Raw genomic sequence first — 20,615 nt, forward strand, 5'->3', positions numbered from 1 at the left:
ACCCAATGTCATGAAAACTCACACTTTTATTCATGTGCTACTCAAGGGTTTTCTAATTATCTGTTAGCCTTTCAAAACCATTAGCTAACACAATGTAGCATTAGAACACAGGAGTGATGGTTGCTGGAAATGTTCCTCTGTACCTCTATGGAGATATTCCATTAAAAATCAGCTGTTTCCAGCTAGAATAGTCATTTACCACATTAACAATGTCTAGACTGGATTACTGATTCATTCAATGTTATCTTCATAAAAAAATGCTTTTCTTTCAAAAATAAGGACATTTCTAAGAGACCCCAAACTTTTGAACATTCGTGCACATTTGTGTGAATCAATCCTTTAAGTTGGGTTCAGTGGGTTTTGCTCAGGGCAAATATTTTGGAAAGGAAATTAGTCGAGATGGTGACAGTTGGAGGCCGTACAGCCGGAGACAGCGCTTTGTAAGGCAACACTGAGGGCTAAAAGGTCCCACGAGCTGAATCCTGCAGTGAAAATCACAGGCAGTCATTGCCGCTCGGTGCACGCCAAAAACCTTCACCTTCAGGAGGAAGTTATGTAAAATCGACTCTTATGACTGCTGCTGTAGCTCTGTGAGACCTGCTGGTGGAGCTGTGCATCATTTATCAGCTGCTGAATCCTGCCTCCTGCCACAAGATGTGAACAGAAACCGCTAAAAAGCAACACTTCAAACTGGTCACACTTTCACCTCAGTGTGCAACAGCAAACACTAACAAGTTTCCATCAGAGTTATTGGGTAAAACATCACTTTGTGTTCCAAAATTCACAGAAAGGTTGATTCAGATGATATTCAGTGACTGAATTAAATGGAGAGTTTATTAAAGGAAAACATCAACACACAGACGAAGCTCAGTGTTTTATGCTGCATGTTAAAAGAACACAACTCACCAGTTTTATTTTAAAAATATACTTTAATACAACAGCTGCATATAAATATTAAAATATACATTATACAGGTGTACAGTACACTCACACAAAACAAAAACAAAAAATATTAGGCTTCTATTTGTACGGCACTTCTTGTATTTTTTTTTCCGTTTTTGTATTATTTTCTTAAAGGTTACTTACTGACGAAGGAGTTGTACATAAAGATGTGTTAATGTGTTAACAGGTCCAAAGTATTACTGTAGTATTGTGATTACTGGGTTACTGAGAGACAGACAGAGGGGGAGGAAGAGGGAGGAGGAGAAAGGATTGCTGTACAGTATATGACATGGCATTGTGGAATGTTTGCTCGTCTCTTGGTTTTCCTTTCTTCCCATCATTCAGCGTGTTTTCAGACAGATTAAAGAACCAGCGGGGATGTGATTATCCAGCCTTTACTCTCTCCACAGGATTTCTCTTTCGGATACCAAAGTATTGTTTCATATCTAGTGAGACTTTTTCTTTTCCTGCTCATGTCAACGACTGGCCTTTGGTTTCGACTCTGGACAGAAACGACTGACTTGGTTTTGGTTAAAGCCACGAGGTGCGTCTCAGCTGCCAGTTTATCATCATTACATCTGCAACAAAGAACTAAGCATCTGTGTTTCAGATCTCTGGCCTCCCACTGTTCACCCATGGGCTGCTACCGACATGCAAATATCCACAGACTGCTGGAGTGAAAGGCTAAGTACATGTGAGTACACTACCGTTCAAAAGTTAGGGGTCACTCAGACAAGTTCATGTTTTCCTCTAACATAACTGCACAAAGGTTTTCTAATCATCAGTTATCCTTTCAACATGATTAGTCCACTGGAAATGTTCCTCTGTACCCCTATGTAGATATTCCATTAAAAATTTCCAGCTAGAATAGTCATTTACCACATTAACAATGTCTAGACTGGATTATTAATTAATTTAACATTATCTTCTTTAAAAAAATGCTTTTCTTTCAAAAATAAGGACATTTCAAAGTGACCCCAAACTTTTGAACAGTAGTACATGCGTAGGTTACGCTTCTATTTTGCAGGATTACACAAATGAAATGCAGCGTATCAATTAGTGAGATCTAGAGGTGCTGGTGGGCAGATTTTGGTTTCCAGTCAAAGCTAAGCTAACTGGCTGCTGGCTGTGGCTTCAATGGGAAATATGAGAGCAGTGTCAGCCTTCTTATACAACTCTCGGCAAGATAAACGAAAAAGAATATTCCCCTAATCCTTTAAACATTAAAACTGTGGTATCTCTCTTCCTGGACAAAATGTAATTAGGTTTGTTTATCTCAATTAATGCTATTCACTGGTGATGCACCGATCCAGCCTTTTCTATCCCACTGTATAGTATAATCTCTTGCAATATAATTAAACTGCTCTAAATTTGGCAGAACATGGTGCACCCATGTTGTTCTTAGCAAGAAGCTGATTAAGGAAATGGGTTTTCAGGGTCTGTAAGCAACCTTGTGGGTTTTAATCTTCTGCAGAGGCAGATGTTAAGTTCTGTGATTTAAACGTAATGATAAGGCATGAGAGGTGCTAACTGGAGCTAGCCGCAAACCAAACGTCGACCCGCAGGTTCGAGACTGACACCTTCCCCTCATCAGATGGAGGTTTCCAGGTCAGTGGCAAAGGAGGCGAGGGCATGGAGGTGCAGCGACTGAAGTCCTCTGAAGCTGTCAGAGAGTGACAGCGGGTGGAGGGGGCGGCGGGGATTAAAAGGTTTCGGATAAACTACTCAGGGGCCCCGGCTAAGTGCTGCTTCCCCGGCCTCCTCTGCCTGGAGGCCTGTCGCCTTTGAAACCGGAGAAGCCTGAGTGTCTCCAACAATGTGAGCACTGGAGCAGAGTGGGGACGGGCACCCGCAGGTCAGCAGCGTCCCACCAGTGTAGGCTTACTGATGGGTCTATTCAGCGCCGCCACGCCCACCACGCCTCAGCGCCTCCACCAAAAACACACCAGGAAAGCTGGGGAAAGTGAACCGTTTCTGCCTCCAACACCAACGTCTCCAAGCAGGTAACCCAAACATACCAGCATGGGGACAATGCATCTTTCAGTCAAATGTCAAATCTTTCAAGCCACCCAGGACGCTCACATTCTACTCATCTACTGATTATTCAGTCTAGAAAATGTCTGAAAATAGTAGAAAATGAGAGCCAAATTGAGAACCTTCCACAGATATTCAATTTACACAGATAAAAACAGAGAAATGCAGCAAATCCTGTCCACAGAAGCTGTACTGTTTGCTTGTTAAATTACCTTTGTGATGATCAGAATTGCTGTTGAATAATTTCATCATGTCTTTGCACTTCAGATATCCACTGGAGGCCTTTTAAAGCAGAGCACTTCAGAGCAGTATGTCCTTCAGCAGCTATTTTCCTCGATATCAATTACATTTTCTACTGTGTTTTAAAAGCATATTGAATAGACATTTGCAGTGATTTTATTTTGCTCTGCAGATGGAATTCTGTTGGCTTAATTACGGCGCACAGCAGCACACCATCTTTTAGTCATTTTTAATCCGTATTTCTGAAATAATGTGCAGTGGGAGAAGAACCATTCTCAAATTCAGTAATGCATCAATAAATATGACATTTATGTCAGAATCCAAGCACTTACAAACAAAGTGAATTTCAGGTTTCACAAGGCAATCAGATCCAGTGTGAGCTGTTCTATCACGCATCCAGTAGACATTTGCACGCAGGAAGTTATAATTGTCATTATTATGTGACAATTGGCATTGGTTTGTCTGCCTGTCTGTGTGCAACATTACTCAAAAACGGATCAACAGATTTGGATGAAATTTACAGGGAAAGTCAGAAATGACACAAGGACCGAGTGACTATATTTTGGCAGCGATGCGGCTTATAGTCTGGATCCACGGATTTGTTAAAGATTTCTGTATCATTGTGAGATAGCAGCACGGAGTCACTGTAACCATGACAACAAGTGAACGCTACGTCAGCTGCCTGCTGACGATCACATGATTGTGATTCCACTACAAATCCTCCGCTGCGGACTTATCAGGACCTATCTGTCAGAAATGATACAATGAGCAATTAATTAAATTGTGGGGGTGTTTCTAAATCCCATCAATTCCTGCTGTTTGCTACATATTTAGGTCATGCGATTTGGTATCCGTACATAACGTACACATGCATAACACACACCTGTGCTCAGCAAAAAGTCATTTTGTTTGTGGGTACGTCTGTATTAAATGGAACCATTCTATGTTGCTGTGACTTCTGATCATCAATAAAAGATAAATAAAAAATGCTGCATTTCTGACAATGCCATATGGAGGAATGAGCAGCCTTGTAGGAGTACTGTGCTCTCCGAGTTCTTTTCTTGTTGCCAGATGTGTTCATTAGCAGCCTCACTAATATAACAGACATCCAGAGCAGATTGTGAGCTAAATCTGTTCTGTTGGTGCACAGTTTCCACCCATCACTGTCCCCTCAGCAGCTTTTACCATGCAGACAGAGATCAGTTCAAAACTTCCCCTTTCAAACAAACTTTCACTTTCTCTGAAAACCCCAACGGCCACATCAGAGGACGGCTGTTTACTTCTCTGTGTCTCCAGCAGACGGTGACACCCAACAAGGAAGAAACTCAGATAAGAATCGTCCAGTTTATGCAGAGTCATAGTCCATATTAGGTCAGAGCTGGCCAAATTTGTAAGCTGAGAGAATTAGTTTTGTGTTCTTTAAACGTCAGCGCTTCCCTGGTTGACCTGAGCCAGGATCACGAAAACAGCTACAGAGAAGTGACCAGACAGCTGACGTCTTTGGGTCATTTCAGTTCCTGCCTCCTGCTTCCAGGTGCACATAAACAGAGACTTTCTGGGAAACTGAATCAGGAATGTGAGCAGAGACAAGTGACCTTGCCAAGCCTGGCCACTCCCCATTAAAGCTTTACAGTTAAAGGGATATTCCATGTTGACTCAAAAGTGTCAATGTATGTTTTTAGAAAAAGGGTGAATGCTACAGTATCAATTAAAGCTCGTGTATGAGCTCACAAGTTGCATTAAATCTGCTGTCATGTCTTGTTTGCTGTTTGGATCTGAGGCAGGAATTCACTGTGTCACAACAGTTTTCTCCTCAGTTCAGTTCTTGGCATATAGATGAATGTACACAGCAGATGGTGTTTTGCGTTACATAACACTGCTTTGGAGGAAGGAAAATATCTGGACAAACTTGTGAAATCAAAGGGGAATCTCTCTTAAACCCATCGCCTTCGTCTGACATGACAGATGGGTTGTAGAACATTTTAAACCTCAATGATATGTACAGTTGTTTTCTGTTGTTTCGTCTCTTTTTGTTTTTTTGTTGCACGAGCCGCTGCCAGCATGAGATCCTGTGACTCTGCTGGCAGCGCCGCCAGCTTCCTAACCCTGGAGACAAAGTGGGAGGAGGGAGGTAAGCAGCAGAGAAAGTGTAGCGCACACCTTTAACCAAACAGGCTGGCAGTAATGAGTTTGTCCTCGACAATCCGTCTTTCTCTTCTGTAAAACGATCACATGAAACCCTGATGGGGTTTCTGTGGTAACATTTACGAGGCCGCAGTGACATCAGAGCCTCCTGCTGCTGCATCTTTATTTTTTTGCAAAGCCGCAGACTATCTGTGTTTGGCATCAGAGCTTAAAAGCTCTGCTCACCAGCAGCAGACTTCCACGGTAAAACCATTCCAGCTGAGCGACAGGAATCCTCTGTTTACAGTACAGCTTCATGCTCATGAGCAACACTTCCCAGAATGAAAAGGATACTGAAACCGGAGCACCACTAAACACCCCAGCACTCCACAGCTTTCAAAATGACCGCAAGCAAGACCTCCAGGACGGCAAGGTTCAAGGTCAACTCCTCCTCTCCTGGGCCAAACAGGAAATGGATTTTCCATAGGAGGAGAACAGTGTGTTATAGAACAGCAGCTTTGGAACGCAGCCCAGATGGGAGCTCGTCAAGGTTGAAAAACAAAAGTGTTCAGCTCAGCTAACAGCCACTCCTCCATGTATGTTTCCCAGAGTTGATGTTCACAGAAACCAGCTACTGTTTCCATGTGTAGGTTCAATCTGAAAGGAAAATATTTTGGCTCACTTGTTTTTGGCTGAATCAGTGATAATATCCTACACAGCCTGTACTTTTTTTTCCCTTCCAACTAAAGTCAAGCGAGGCCGAGCTTGGAGCAGTAGTCATGGGTTACCTTGTAATTGGATTTGAGATCAGGCATAATAACACAGGTCCCTGTGGCTTTAAGCTCCAGGCACTTTAGAAAGGCGTCATTATGCAAACAAACTGCCTATTACAACAGGACGTGCTCGCAGGCCAAAACCCAGTCAGCAGTTACTGCCTGATGCCTCCACGCAGGTTTGCATTGCTTTTTAAAATGTTTTAACATATAGTAGCACCATACTGCAACAAACCGAAACCACCAGTCGGTCACAAAGCGCCGGGCATCCTCAAGTCTCTCTCTGTCTTTAGAAAAAGGTGCCAAGAGTTTTTTTTTTCTCTTTTGGAGGATCTAAAGCCCTCTTTGAAGGTGCTTGGTTGCTCTTACCACAGTGCAATTCAAAGGGTCCTTGACTTTTTTTTACGTCCAACAATATTTAGAGAGCGTGGACAAGTTGGTCTACAGCTTCAAGCAAAGACCACAGAAGAAAGGCAGATTTCAAAACTCTCAAGACTGACACCCACTTTGTGGGCTGTGGCATCGCCAAACAACAACAGAAATCATTCAAAAACTAAACAAATTAGACTTATTTGCTGTCTAGAACTACAAGTGTTTTTCTCTATTTGTCATTGCAATTCAGGAAGTTGCGCTACATAATCAGGTCAGGGGTTGAGGAGAGGGCTTGGGGAAGGCATTGAGGACACTTCCCTTTTGTGGGTGAACGTAAAGCCACTGCAGACGAAGTGAAGGAGCGCCAGGCTGCAGAGCTGGAAGGCTGACCCGAGAATGACCCGTCAGCCCTTTCCTTCCTGCCACACCACGGCCTCATAGATCTGCGGTGGTAGTGCATTTACATGAAGGGAATCAATGATCTTTGAAGGATGCACGCGGGTGAACATGACAACAATCAGTCACTTCATCCCTCACTATGCAAAACTTAATGACATGTTAATGGTTGGCAGCATCTGAAGCGGTGAGAGGTTTTGGTGTCCGAGTGGTTCAGCAACATCTTTGGTCAGTTTGAATTAAGGTGCAGTTTTCTCTTTCGTTTTTAAACTTTGCTTACATTTTGATGGGGGTGAAGGGGATGGTAAAGAATGGGTCTATTAAAGCTCCAAGGACTTTTCCACAACAAGCAGAGGGCTGTTGTTTCCGTTAACAGTTGGTCTGACATCAGGACTCTATCATTTGTTGTGTATCGCAACACGTACTGACATTTCAGATGCCAATGCAATCCAAATGGTATGCAGTGCTTCTGCAGGAGCCCAGCCAAACAAAAAAAACACACACCCGCTTCTTTGTTTTCCAGGCTCGGGCTCCTCCCACTTCCTTATTTTAGAACTTCCTCTATCCTCAAATGCCCCCTCGCCCTCGGCTCACTACCGGTCCCCTGCCGACAACTACGACCATCTACAAAACAGTGCAATGTCTATTCATAGGCACAATGGGATACAAATACAGCACACGGAGGGAAAGAGGAACACTATGCACGCTCATACAGTATGTTACACGCACGCACGCACACGCACACGGACAGAACACGGAACACAAGAGACGTCAGCAGCAGCAGCAGCAGCAGCAGCAGCTCTGGCCTGGCGGTGGTTGTGGTGCAGCCTGCAGAGACAGAGCGGTGAAGACAGCTGCTGTTTGGAGAGGACCGGGAGCAAGGTGGCAATTTACCACCATTTTGTTTCGGCTACTCCTTCCTCCTCTTGTTCCCCAGCCTCTCCACCTCTCCGTCTCGTCGCTCTCTGTGTGAGTGGAGACGGCGTGCAGAAGCTCGGTCGGGTCAGGTTGGTGCTGGGAGGGGAGGGCGTGGAAGAAGACGGGACCTGGATGAGGTTTACTCCGCCGCCTCATCTCCTCCCTGCTGGGGATCTTTACGCTGGTTTTGACTGCCGGCGCTCGCTGCCAAAATCCTCTGCACAAAGTCTTTGGTCCGCCCAGCAACCAAGGGACCTGAAGGCATCACGGAAACAAATAGGGGCAGAATGACGGAAAGAAAAGACGGGAGACAGGAATGACTCTTAGAGCAAAACAAAACTTGAGGGAAAACGTGTCAGAATAGTTCTTGTTTTATATGTAAACTCTGCGGTCACAAAAACAAAATTAATCCACAGAACTACTAAAATACAGACAATAAAGAAAACATTTTAAATCAAGGAGTTTTATGGCCCATGTACACTACTGTTCAAAAGTTTGGGGTCACTTAGAAATGTTTTTCTTACATATAGAGCAACTTTAACTAATATAGCGCAACTTTAAGCAATACAGAGCAACTTTTGCTCCTTTAAAGCAACTTTAGCTCATATAGAGCAACTTTAACTCCTTTAAAGCAACTTTGGGTAATACAGAGCAACTTTCACAAATATGAAGCAACTCTGAATAACATAGAGCAACTTTAGCTAATATATAGCAAATTTAGCTAATATAGAGCAACTTTAACTCCTTCACAGCAACTTTAGGTAATGTAGAGCAACTTCAATTCCTTAAAAGGAACTTTTAATAATATAGAGCAACTTTAATATAGAGCAACTTTAACTAATATAGAGGAGCTTTAACAAATAATATCAACACGAGACACATGAATAAAAGTGTTTTAGGAGTTTTAATTGAAAACATGAAATTGTCTGGGTGAGCCCAAACACTTGAACAGGAGTGCATCATGTAAGATTATTCACTAGATTCCCTGTTGAGGTGGCTCAGATTGCTTATCCTCAGTGAACACAGTGTAGCTAACATGCTAGTGAGGTCAGCCATGACAGTGAAGCGCCTTAAACTCGCTAACTACTAATTAATGATGTTAGTGTGTTTCTCACCGCTGGACTCTCTGAGGATGTCTTCCAGGCGTTGGGTCATCCCTCGTTCGTCTGTGTCCTCTTCCTCGCTGCTCTCCACCCGTCGTCTGATCACCTCCTTGATCCTCAGCAGAGCCCCCAACAGGTTTTCTGTAAACAAAGTAAAAAAAAAAAAAAAATCGGCACAGTGCGTAAGAAAGATGATACCAAAGCTGGAATTCTTTATCTGAAAGTTGATGGAGAACATCTGCAATGATTTTTCAACATTTGTGCCAACACCACTGAAGCTAAAGTTTTTTTTCTTCACCTCATACAACTCAAACTACAGCGTTTAACCTTTTCATGGCCACACAATTTGCTTGGAACTTCAGGTTACAGCCCTGGCCACACACAGTACAGTTCAAAAGTTTGGGGTCACCCAGACAATTTCATGTTTTCAATGAAAACTCACACTTTTATTCATGTATCTTGTGTAAAGTTGATATTATTAGTTAAAGTTGTTCAATATTGAAGTTGCTCTATAATAATTAAAGATGCTCTATATTAGCTAAAGTTGCTCAAAAATGAGTTAAAGTCGCTCTATAATAGTTACAATTTCTCTGTATTGGTTAAAGGTGCTTTAAATGAGTTAAAGTTGCTCTATATTAGCTACAATTCTTCTATATTAGTTAAAATTGCTTTAAAGCAGTGAAGGTTGCTCTATACTAGTTAAAGTTGACATACACAACTGTTCAAAAGTTTGGGGTCACTCAGACAATTTCATGTTTTCCATGAAAACTCACTTTTATTCATGTGCTAACATAACTGCACAAGGGTTTCTAATCATCAATTAGTCTTTCAACACCATTAGCTAACACAATGTAGCATTAGAACACAAGAGTGATGGTTGCTGGAAATGTTCCTCTCTACCCCTATGGAGATATTCCATTAAAAATCAGCTGTTTCCAGCTAGAATAGTCATTTACCACATTAACAATGTCTGGACTGGATTTATCATTCATTTAATGTTATCTTCATTGAAAAAAAACTGCTTTTCTTTCAAAAATAAGAACATTTCTAAGTGACCTCAGACTTTTTATCGGTAGTAATTTTTCCACATGAGCTATCTGTCCATCTGCCAAACATAAATTGTTTGAGGCTCAACTCTGATGCTGAAGGTGTGAATCATCGTGCTGTGATCCTCCCCTTGTGAGCTCATGTGACCCAATGCTGCCATGACACCCCTTCTGTCAGCGTGCATTATTCTCGTATTGATGCGATTTCTCTTTTGTCCAGCTCTTGTCTCAGCAGGGAGTGTGTGTGTGGGCGAAGGACCACAGTGGGTCTGACCAGCTGCGCACCCCCCCCCCCCACACACACACACACAAAATCTGGAACACACACACACACACACACACTCTGGAGGCTTCAAAGCGCTGGCCTGATGCCAGCATCCCATTTGTTTGAAGTTTCCTGTTGAATCCGCGGCTAAGTATGTAAAGTGTGTTTTGTATAGATGCAAATTCCACTGATGGGAGAGAGGACAGAAACAGCGAGCAAATGGGAGAGAATTATTAATATTATTATTATTTTTTTTAAAGAGTCGCATGAAGAGATGAGGGAGCGAAGAGAAAGAGGAAGCAGGGGAATGTGTGAGGTTAAGCCCTGTGTATTTTGGCTTCTTGCCAGGAGGACAAAAATTTGTGGGAGCCAAGACTAAAGCCTTTGCAATGAAATGCAGGGCTGGGATCAGGAATGACTGGAATGCTAAAAAATTCAGAGAAGAAAAGGACAAAGCAAGTTGGATGCTGGTGAAGTTGGAAGAGGTGGAACTGAGGAGGAGGAGGAGGAGGTAGGCAGGACTGGGCTGACAGATTTGGCAGAGTCGAGGTGTTGATTATCGGGAAAGAGGTGACTTCACACTTCTCAGGTTTTCCCTCAGAGTGTTTACATGCTCCTCAGTGGTCTTGTTACTATCAGCTTACCGCACGAAACTGGCTTCTTAAACAGAGCGTCATCACAGTGTCTTGAAAAGATGGTTCCACGGTCTTTTAGCTTGATTCGTAGTTTATATTTATATTGTGAACATGTCGGCTTGACCACTCTGCAGTTATTTGCTGTATGCTAGAGGACAGCCAACAAAAGTCATTAATCTCTGTTGTGATTTTTGCTGCTGTGCTTAAAAATACATTTTATCAATCAATCAAACATCATGAAAACCACTGTTCAGTTTCTGTAGAAGACGCCTGATATCTGTGTCCATGTCTACACCGACCTGATACAACATTACAGCCGATGGCAGATGCTGATCGTCTTGTTGCAACTGCTCAGAAACTACTCCAGGAACATGACAAAGCTGGAATAAGGCTGCTTTACAGAGGCTCCACCCAGCCACCCAAAGGACTAAAAGCATCAGCTGCCAGCGTCCAGGGTGGCAGACACTATAGGACAGCCCCAGAGGTCCTGTGTTCAAGACCCAGTAGGTCTAAGCAGTCTGCAGCGGACTACAGACTAATGCAATAACAACAACACGACCACGGTGTCCCATCGTCATCAACCTGTTTAAGTGATGCCATTCTATCATCAGACATTAGCCACTTTTACAGTATTATTCCTGCTCCGAGGAACGGTGGAGTTATGTGATGATTGGCGTTGGTTTGTCTGTCCGTCTGTTAGCAGCATTACTCAAAAACGGACTAACGGATTTGGATGAAAATTTTCAGGGAAGGTCAGAAATGACACAATGACCAAATGATTAGATTTTGGCAGTGATGCAGCTTATAGTCTGGAACCACGGAGTTATTAAAGATTTCTGCATCATTGTGAGATTGTCACTTTGTCACTGTAACTATGACAACAAGCGAACGCTACATCAGCTGTCTGCTGATGATCACATGATCGCGATCCTGCAACAAATCCACCTCTGCAGACTTATTGGGATTTATCTGTCAGAAATGATACAAGGAACAACTGATTAAATTGTGGGGGTGTTTCTGAGTCCCATCAATTCCCGTCACCCGCTACATGTTTAGGTCACGCGATTCGGTATCCGTACATAACGTACACATGCATAACACACACCTGTGCTCAGCACAAGCTCATTTTGTTTGTGGATACATCTATATTAATGGACACATTCTATGTTGTTATGATTTCTGTCACAAATTTTTCCACAAATTACACAATGACTGAGCAGCCTTGGTGGAGTACTGCGCTCTGAGTGCTTTTCTTGTTCTTCATGGCATCGTTCAGACAAACCTACCACAGAGAAGAAGGGAGCGAGACTGGATAGCACATAAAGGATCAAGGAGCTACCAACAAATGAAAGACAAAAGCTAAAATAATAGCAAGTGTGTAAAAAACATGGAGGACACGGCTGATCAAGACTGAACGGCAGATGACACTGTGCACTTTTCCTAACCTCAGACAGAGTTTATCAACTGCAGTTAAATTATTACTTACATAGCAGCTGTCCTCTGGTTGAATCCTGAGCTCATCACAGATTATTTTACTGCAGTCTGAGTAAAAGTCCAAGGGCAATGTATTTCTCTGTCATATTAAGTTTTTTTTATTAGGAAGGTTTTTTAATTTCACAGCCTCACAGCAGGATTTTCAGCTAATAATATTTGTGCACCTGGATGCGTTCCCATTACTATATATAAATGTAACCTCTTTAAAGCTATTGTATGAACTATGCTACCACATCTGACCCAGTGCCACTGAGATGGCATGGATAAACTCACCATGGGATGTATGTTATAAAAAAATATCATTTAGTGAGGGCTTGTGGCGGTGGTTAACTCCATGACAGTCGAAACTGTCTGCAAACAGCAGCTCAGTTAATTTTTTAACTAGACTTTCAGAGCCAAATTTTACAAACTAAAATGGGTTAACTGTCTTAAAGAGCATCATTACTTCAAACAAAATGTTTGTTGTCGTGCCAGCAGTTTCTGCAAATTCAATGTCTTGAATGAGATGCTAGCATGGGGAACTGGATGACATCAAAAGCTGCATGGATGGCAGAATCAAAACTGGGTATTCTTGTTGAGAGAACCTACACTATCGTTCTAAAGTTTGCTATCACTCAGACAATTTCATGTTTTCCATGAAAACTCACACTTTTATTCATGTGCTAACATAACTGCACAAAGGGTTTCTAATCATCAGTTAGCCTTTCAACACCATTAGCTAACACAATGTAGCATTAGAACACAGGAGTGATGGTTGCTGGAAATGTTCCTCTGTACCCCTATGGAGATATTCCAATAAAAACCAGCCGTTTCCAGCTAGATTAAAGTCATTTACCACATTAACAATGTCTAGACTGGATTTCCGATTCATTTAATGTTATCTTCACGAGAAAAAAATGTTTTTCTTTCAAAAATAAGGACATTTCTAAGTGGCCCCAAACCTTTGAACGGTAGTGTACGTTTGTTCTGTGGCATTGCAATTGGCTTAACCAGTAAATTTACTATTTAAAGTGATATTTCATGCAATATTCCATTAAAGTATAATCATTTCTTCTATCGTTAGCAAAGGTGTGCTACTTCAGGCATAATGTGGTGCACCTTCTATACAAAACACTGCAGGAAACCCAGCTGAAAACAAACGTAAGCGGAACGGCTACTAAAACCATAGCTTCAGTGAGCTGAACAAAAACCTTTTTACTCTGCCAAGGAACGTGACCAAGTGACGTGAAGGTCATTTTGTTTGTGGGTACATCTATATTAAATGACCACATTCTATGTTGCAGTGATTTCCACAAAAATGTTAAAGATTTCATGCGTCAGAAATAAGACGACTGAGCAGCCTTGGTGGAGTACTGCGCCCTCTGAGTGCTTTCCTTGTTTCATGTTTTACAAATCCATCCAATCATGATAAAATGTCTTATTCACAAACATGCTCTTTTTGAGTTCTTATTGAAGGAATTCTAAAAGGTTTAATAAAGTGGTTAGGCAGGACAGAATCCTTCAACCTTAAACGTATGAGTCCAGCACTGACCGTACTCCTGGTTGAGCCCCCACAGCTTGATCTTGTTGGCTTCGTGCTGGGCCTTCTTCTTCAGCCGGCAGGCCCTGAAAACAGAGGAAAATAAAACACCGTCATTCTGTGGAACAGGAAACGCTGCTCTGGCATTCCCGTTCTCCACACGATCCTGTTAAGGAGTCGGCAGGAGTCACGCTGAGAGCAGCTGGAGAGCGATGAGTGGAGGATGTATTTCCAAACTGTGAGGGAGATTGACTGGAAACCTCCCTCACCCCTCTGAAGCACCATTTGACACCGTGGCACCGAAGGGATACAGCCGGCTTGGTTTCGGAGTATTTGGTGGAAAAAAAGGCAGCTGAGAGTGAAACAATCAATGCGTGTTAAATATTAATGCATCTCACTGGGACTATTCTTTCCAGAGAATTTCTCTTTTCCTGCAGCTATGAGTCAGCTAAATGAAAGTTGAGGAAACTAAATACTTGCAGGTCAGTAGTGCTGGACAGAAATATTCCCTCCACATGTTGGGTTCTGCCTCTGCCAGGTTTTTCTTTTTGTACCACAGTCCCTGCTGGTTTGAGGACGATGTGGACGACCACGCCACCACAAAACTGTCTCTAATCAAAGTACTGATGATGTTCCAACATGTACCGCAGGTTTTTAGATTTGTGTATGTGATTATGGAGGTATAGAGTATTTGAAACAGACCCAGCTCTCAATGCGAATCTAAAAATAGCCCCACAGAAGCCATGCTGTTCATTGTGATGGATTACCTGCAGCTGCAAATTGATTTAATTGGTGCACTGAAAGTTAAAAAAAAAAAAAAAAAAAACAGCGGCTGCCTGAGGTAAGAAAAATACATTCACCAAGTTAAAAGCTTCTTTCAGCAGGTTTGTCTTTAGGATCTCTGGAAGCCTATGCAAACCAAAGGCTTTACTTTCTTTAGAGATGAACCTAGCAGCAAATCACATGGTGGAAGCTAACAACTGTGTCTTTAGGACAAAGACGACTGCAGTCTAACAACTCCTCATGGTCCTTTAGGCGTCTGTTCTGTGTGGCACTGAAAAACAAAAGTGGTGTTTGTACCCGGCCCTGGATTTATGAACAGGAACATGAAAAGCATTGGAGGAAATAAAGCCATGAGAAAAAAAAAAAACTACATTACTGTTCAAAAGTTTGGGGTCACTCAGACAATTTCATGTTTTCCATGAAAACTCACACTTTTATTCATGTGCTAACATAACTGCACAAGGGTGTTCTAATCAGCAGTTAGCCTTTCAACACCATTAGCTAACACAATGTAGCATTAGAACACAGGAGTGATGGTTGCTGGCAATGCTCCTCTGTACCTCTATGGAGATATTCCATTAAAAATCAGCCGTTTCCAGCTAGAATAGTCATTTACCACATTAACAATGCCTAGATTGGCTTTATCATTCACTTAATGAAATCTTCTGCTTTTCTTTCAAAAATAAGGACATTTCTAAGTGACTAAAAACTTTTGAACATTCGTGTGCGTGGCATGCAGTGTAACCATTCAGCACTGTGACTGAACTGTTTCGACCTACAGCCAGTCTTTTGGCTAAGCTAAACGAAAAACTAATGAAGGAAATGACTGGAAAACAAAAAAAAGGGGACATGGAGGCCTATTTTCAACCTCAAGACTCTAGTTTTAATTATCAGTTGGCCTTTTCATGCCTTTATTGTTGAGAGGCAGCTGAAGACAGACATGAAAGGGAACGTGGGAGGGATGACATGCAGCATGTAGCCCTGTGAGGAATCGAGCCTTCAGCTTTTGTGCATCTGCCGCAACCAGAAGAGCTATCGGTGCATCCGAAGATTAAACCTCAAAGCACCACTGAGTTAAACAGCCTTTAACACACTGAGGTGAAATCGATGGCATTCACCTCACAAAGAAAGCAAGCAATTATTTCCAAAAAGTTAGCGCATTCCTGTTCGGACTAGTCAGCAGGTCGGCATGCAGGACTTGATCTTGGAGCGTTAAGTGAAGCTACAGGCGTCACTGCTAAGAACAATGCGAGCGTGATTACGGAGAAGAAAGAGAGGGAAGGTCTTGAAGCGGTCAGGATAATCCCAAGGCTAACACTGGCAGCCACAAGTATGACAGTATAGAAAAAGCTAATCTTCACAGGAGAAATTCCTGCATATTAAATTAGAGCATGAACTCGGCCATGTTCCCGTATGAGTGGAAGACACACTTCCTCCTCTCCCCTCGCTGCTTCTGTCTTTATCTTTCTAGTCTTGTTTCCTTGTCAACTTTCTATTTCATGGTGCGTTTGTGTCGTGTTTAATATATGTTTGGAATAACAAGATATTCCCAAAGCCCCTCTCCTCTTTAAACTGCCTGTAATAATGTCCTGGATTCTGAACACTCCCTCCTCCCTGCACAGATGAACTTCACATGACCCATCTTTTCCTCCACATCTAACTCCTCGTCTGCCTCCTCAATCCTGCCTGATTTCCTCCTATTCAGCATTTCATCCTGCTTCCCTCCATCCTTCTTTCACTTATTCTTTCATAATAATGTCCAAGTTGAACCCATTAAAAAGCCAACAACGTTATATGTGTTTTTCGTGGGGACGTATTTAAATATCTTGAAATGTATAAAAGCATATTATGGCAGCTTCTTCTGAGGAAGGTTTTTAAAGGTCATGATGCAGACTTATCCATCGGAAATGATACAAGGAACGATTGATTAAATTGTGAGGGTGTTCCTGAGTCGGTATCTATACATAACGTACACGTGTGAACACACGCCTGTGCTCAGTGTAAGGTCATTTTGTTTGTGGGTACGCCTTTACTAAATGGCCACATTCTATGTTGTTGTTGATCAGAAATCATACGACTGAGCAGCCTTCGCAGAGTACTGTGCTCTCTGAGTGCTTTTCCTGTTTACATGTGCATTACAAGTTAAAGATCACAGAGTATCTACAAAGGCACAAAACATTTATGCGCAGGTATCTGGAACTGAACAATCTAGTATTTTAGTTTACAATCAAAACAACAACAAAAAAGACAAAAGAAAGACAAAAAACAACAAAAACAAGACAAAATATTACAAAAACGAGACTCAAAATGACAAAAAAAAAAGGTCAAATGACACAAGCGGGACAAAAAAAAAGAAACAACAAATAAAGCAAAACACAAGATGAGAAAAATAAGACAAAAAAACACAAGCGAGACAGAAAGGAAAGACAAAATGCCAAAAACAATAAAAACGTGAAGCAAATGACAAAACTCTGACAAAAACATGACAAAAGACGACAAAAACGAGACACAAAACAGCAAAAGCAAGAAACATAATGACAAAGAATGATACAAACGATACAAAACACAAAAAAGACAAAAAAATTAGACAAAAAAGTTACAAAGTGACAAAAAAAATGAGACAAACGCCACAAGCAAGACACAAAATGACAAAGAACAAAGAACAATCTAGTATTTTACTTTATGATCAAAACAACTTGTCAGGATCTACAAATGACTTTAAATTTAAGCTTTTAAAATGTATAATTTGCAGTTAATGTCTTCTCTATAATTTTTACACTTTACAAAGTCGTCCCACGGGCCGGATTGGACCCTCTGGAGGGCCGGTTTTGGCCCACGGGCCACATGTTTGACACCCTTTTCGTAGACAGCTGAAATAAAATCTTTCCTGACATTTCAAAACAAAAGTAAATGGCACTGGGCAGACTAATTTCCTCAGATTTTCGATCAAGTCAGTTTAACTAATGCCTTAAACTCCACACAGATGTTTTCCTCGCTGTGTTCTTCTCTGTCCACGGCCTCCAGAAACAGCATTAGAGGGTCAACCATTAAATGCACAACATATTTGAAAACCAATCCTGACAAGGCTAAAGACTGCACACACTCAACCACAGAGCCCTGCAGGATTGTCTTTTCTGCCAACTATTTAAAAACACAGAAAACCTCTCAAAATTCCCACTCATGCCTCATAAATCAATAACAGAAAGTTTCCGGGGCTCTGACTCGGTGCAGAAGATGTAGGAGGGCGGTAAAAAGCTTCTGGTACCTCGAGGCCAGCTTGTTCTTCTCCTTGCGGGACCGGGCTCGGGCCACGGCGGGCAGGTCGTTGACTGGACCCATGCCATCGATGGCAGCGTTGAGCTTCTGCAGCTGCTCCCCGATGTTGTGGAGCTTCTGGGGGTTCGGTGTCAGGTCGCTGGCGTCGGTTTTGCGTGCTTTGCGACGCCCTTTTTTGCCTGAACAAAGGACAGCAGAATGGATACAATGGCTCTCTGAAAAAATCTTCCACTGTTCAGTGTTTTTCCATAAACCCACCATAATGTTGTGCAGACAAATACTACACACGTGGACAAAATTGTTGGTACCCCTCAGTTAAAGAAGGAAAACCCACAATTCTCACTGAAATCACTTGAAACTCACAAAAGTAACAATAAATAAAAATTTATTGAAAATTAAATAATCAAAATCAGCCATCACTTTTGAATTGTTGATTAACATAATTATTTAAAAAAACAAACTAATGAAATAGGGCTGGACAAAAATGATGGTACCCATAACTTAATATTTTGTTGCACAACCTTTTGAGGCAATCACTGCAATTAAACGATTTCTGTATTTGTCAATGAGCGTTCTGCAGCTGTCAACAGGTATTTTGGCCCACTCCTCATGAGCAAACAGCTCCAGTTGTCTCAGGTTTGATGGGTGTCTTCTCCAAATGGCATGTTTCAGCTCCTTCCACATATGTTGAATGGGATTCAGATCTGGGCTCATAGAAGACCACTTTAGAATAGTCCAACGCTTTTCTCTCAGCCATTCTTGGGTGTTTTTGGCTGTGTGTTTTGGATCGTTGTCCTGTTGGAAGACCCATGACCTGCGACTGAGACCAAGCTTTCTGACACTAGGCAGCACATTTCTCTCCAGAATGCCTTGATAGTCTTCAGATTTCATCGTACCTTGCACACTTTCAAGACACCCTGTGCCAGATGCAGCAAAGCAGCCCCAAAACATTACTGAGCCTCCTCCATGTTTCACCGTAGGGACAGTGTTCTTTTCTTCGTATGCTTGGTTTTTGAGTCTATGAACATAGAGTTGATGTGCCTTACCAAAAAGCTCCAGTTTGGCCTCATCTGTCCAAAGGACATTCTCCCAGAAGCTTTGTGGCTTGTCAACATGCATTTTTGCAAATTCCAGTCTCGCTTTTTTATGAGTTTTTTTCAGCAGTGGTGTCCTCCTTGGTCGTCTCCCATGAAGTCCACTTTGGTTCAAACAACGACGAATGGTGCGATCTGACACTGATGTACCTTGGCCTTGGAGTTCACCTTTAATTTCTTTGGAGGTTGCTCTGGGCTCTTTGGATACAATTCGAACGATCCGTCTCTTCAACTTGTCATCAATTTTCCTCTTGCGGCCACGTCCAGGGAGGTTGGCTACTGTCCCGTGGGTCTTGAACTTCTGAATAATATGAGCCACTGTTGTCACAGGAACTTCAAGCTGTTTAGAGATGGTCTTATAGCCTTTACCTTTAAGATGTTTGTCTATAATTTTTTTTCGGATGTCCTGGGACAATTCTCTCCTTCGCTTTCTGTTGTCCATGTTCAGTGTGGTACACACCTTTTCACCAAACAGCAGGGTGACTACTTGTCTCCCTTTAAATAGGCAGACTGACTGATTATGAGTTTGGAAACACCTGTGATGTCAATTAAATGACACACCTGAGTTAATCATGTCACTCTGGTCAAATAGTTTTCAATCTTTTATAGAGGTACCATCATTTTTGTCCAGGCCTGTTTCATTAGTTTGTTTTTTTAAATAATTATGTTAATCAACAATTCAAAAGTAATGGCTGTTTTTGATTATTTAATTTTCAATACATTTTTATTTATTGTTACTTTTGTGAGTTTCAAGTGATTTCAGTGAGAATTGTGGGTTTTTCCTTCTTTAACTGAGGGGTACCAACAATTTTGTCCACGTGTGTATACAGCTTCATCAAACTGTTTCTTAAGATTCCAAATGTGTCGATCAGCCACAGCATTGAAACCACCAGTGAAGGTCCCCATCATGTTGCCAAAACCGTAGTGACTTTTATGGACATCAGACTTTATCAGACATTAGCAGTGGATTCTTTGGGTCCTGAGGGGCCTTCAGTGGATCTGTTCATGCTGTAGATGCTCAATCAAACCCTGATCTGAGGAGTTTGGAGGCCTCATCAGAACCTTTGGCCTCTTTATTGTATCCTGAGAACCATTCTTGAGCAGCTTTTACTGTGTGGCAGGGAACGTTATTGTAAAAGGGCGTGCTTGGTTTGCAACGACGTTCAGGTGGGTGGTCTACATGTGAACCACAGGAATGCCAGGATAAAAGTTTCCAGTGGTTGTAACGCTGTGGCTGATCACTGTGTATACTGAAGGTCAACTTTACCTCCTTCAGAGCAACCCAATCTAATATGGAGCAACTTTAGCTAATAATATCAACGTTAGCTAACATAGAGCAACTTTAACGAATAAGGAACGACTGTAATATGGAGCAACTTCAGCTAATATGGAGCAACTTAAACTTATTTTAAAGCAACTTCAGCTAATATAGAGCAACTTTAACAAATATGGAACAACATTAACTAATATGGAGCAACTTTATCTTATTTTAAAGCAGCTTTAACTAATATGGAGCAACTTCAACTAATAATAGCTAAAACTGTAGCTAAAACAGAGCAACTTTAATGAATGTGGAACAACTTTAATATAGAGCAATTTTA

The 20,615-nt window shown here is 41.8% G+C and overlaps 1 protein-coding gene across 1 annotated transcript in view; it reads right to left on the reverse strand.

The window, feature by feature from the left end:
- Window positions 1–909: 909 nt before the first annotated feature.
- LOC110960436 (CREB3 regulatory factor-like) overlaps window positions 910–20,615 on the reverse strand; it is a 30,855-nt gene continuing 11,149 nt past the window's right edge. Inside the window, exons 5-8 of the mRNA XM_051945985.1 lie at window positions 17,910–18,099; window positions 13,874–13,947; window positions 8,915–9,043; window positions 910–8,054 (exon numbers count right to left, since the gene is read on the reverse strand). Coding sequence (XP_051801945.1) covers window positions 7,939–8,054; window positions 8,915–9,043; window positions 13,874–13,947; window positions 17,910–18,099 — 509 coding nt within the window. The 3' untranslated portion in view covers window positions 910–7,938. The remainder of the gene's footprint in view (window positions 8,055–8,914; window positions 9,044–13,873; window positions 13,948–17,909; window positions 18,100–20,615) is intronic.

Source organism: Acanthochromis polyacanthus, chromosome 3, assembly GCF_021347895.1.
Source record: "Acanthochromis polyacanthus isolate Apoly-LR-REF ecotype Palm Island chromosome 3, KAUST_Apoly_ChrSc, whole genome shotgun sequence".
NCBI classification, from domain to species: Eukaryota; Metazoa; Chordata; class Actinopteri; family Pomacentridae; genus Acanthochromis; species Acanthochromis polyacanthus.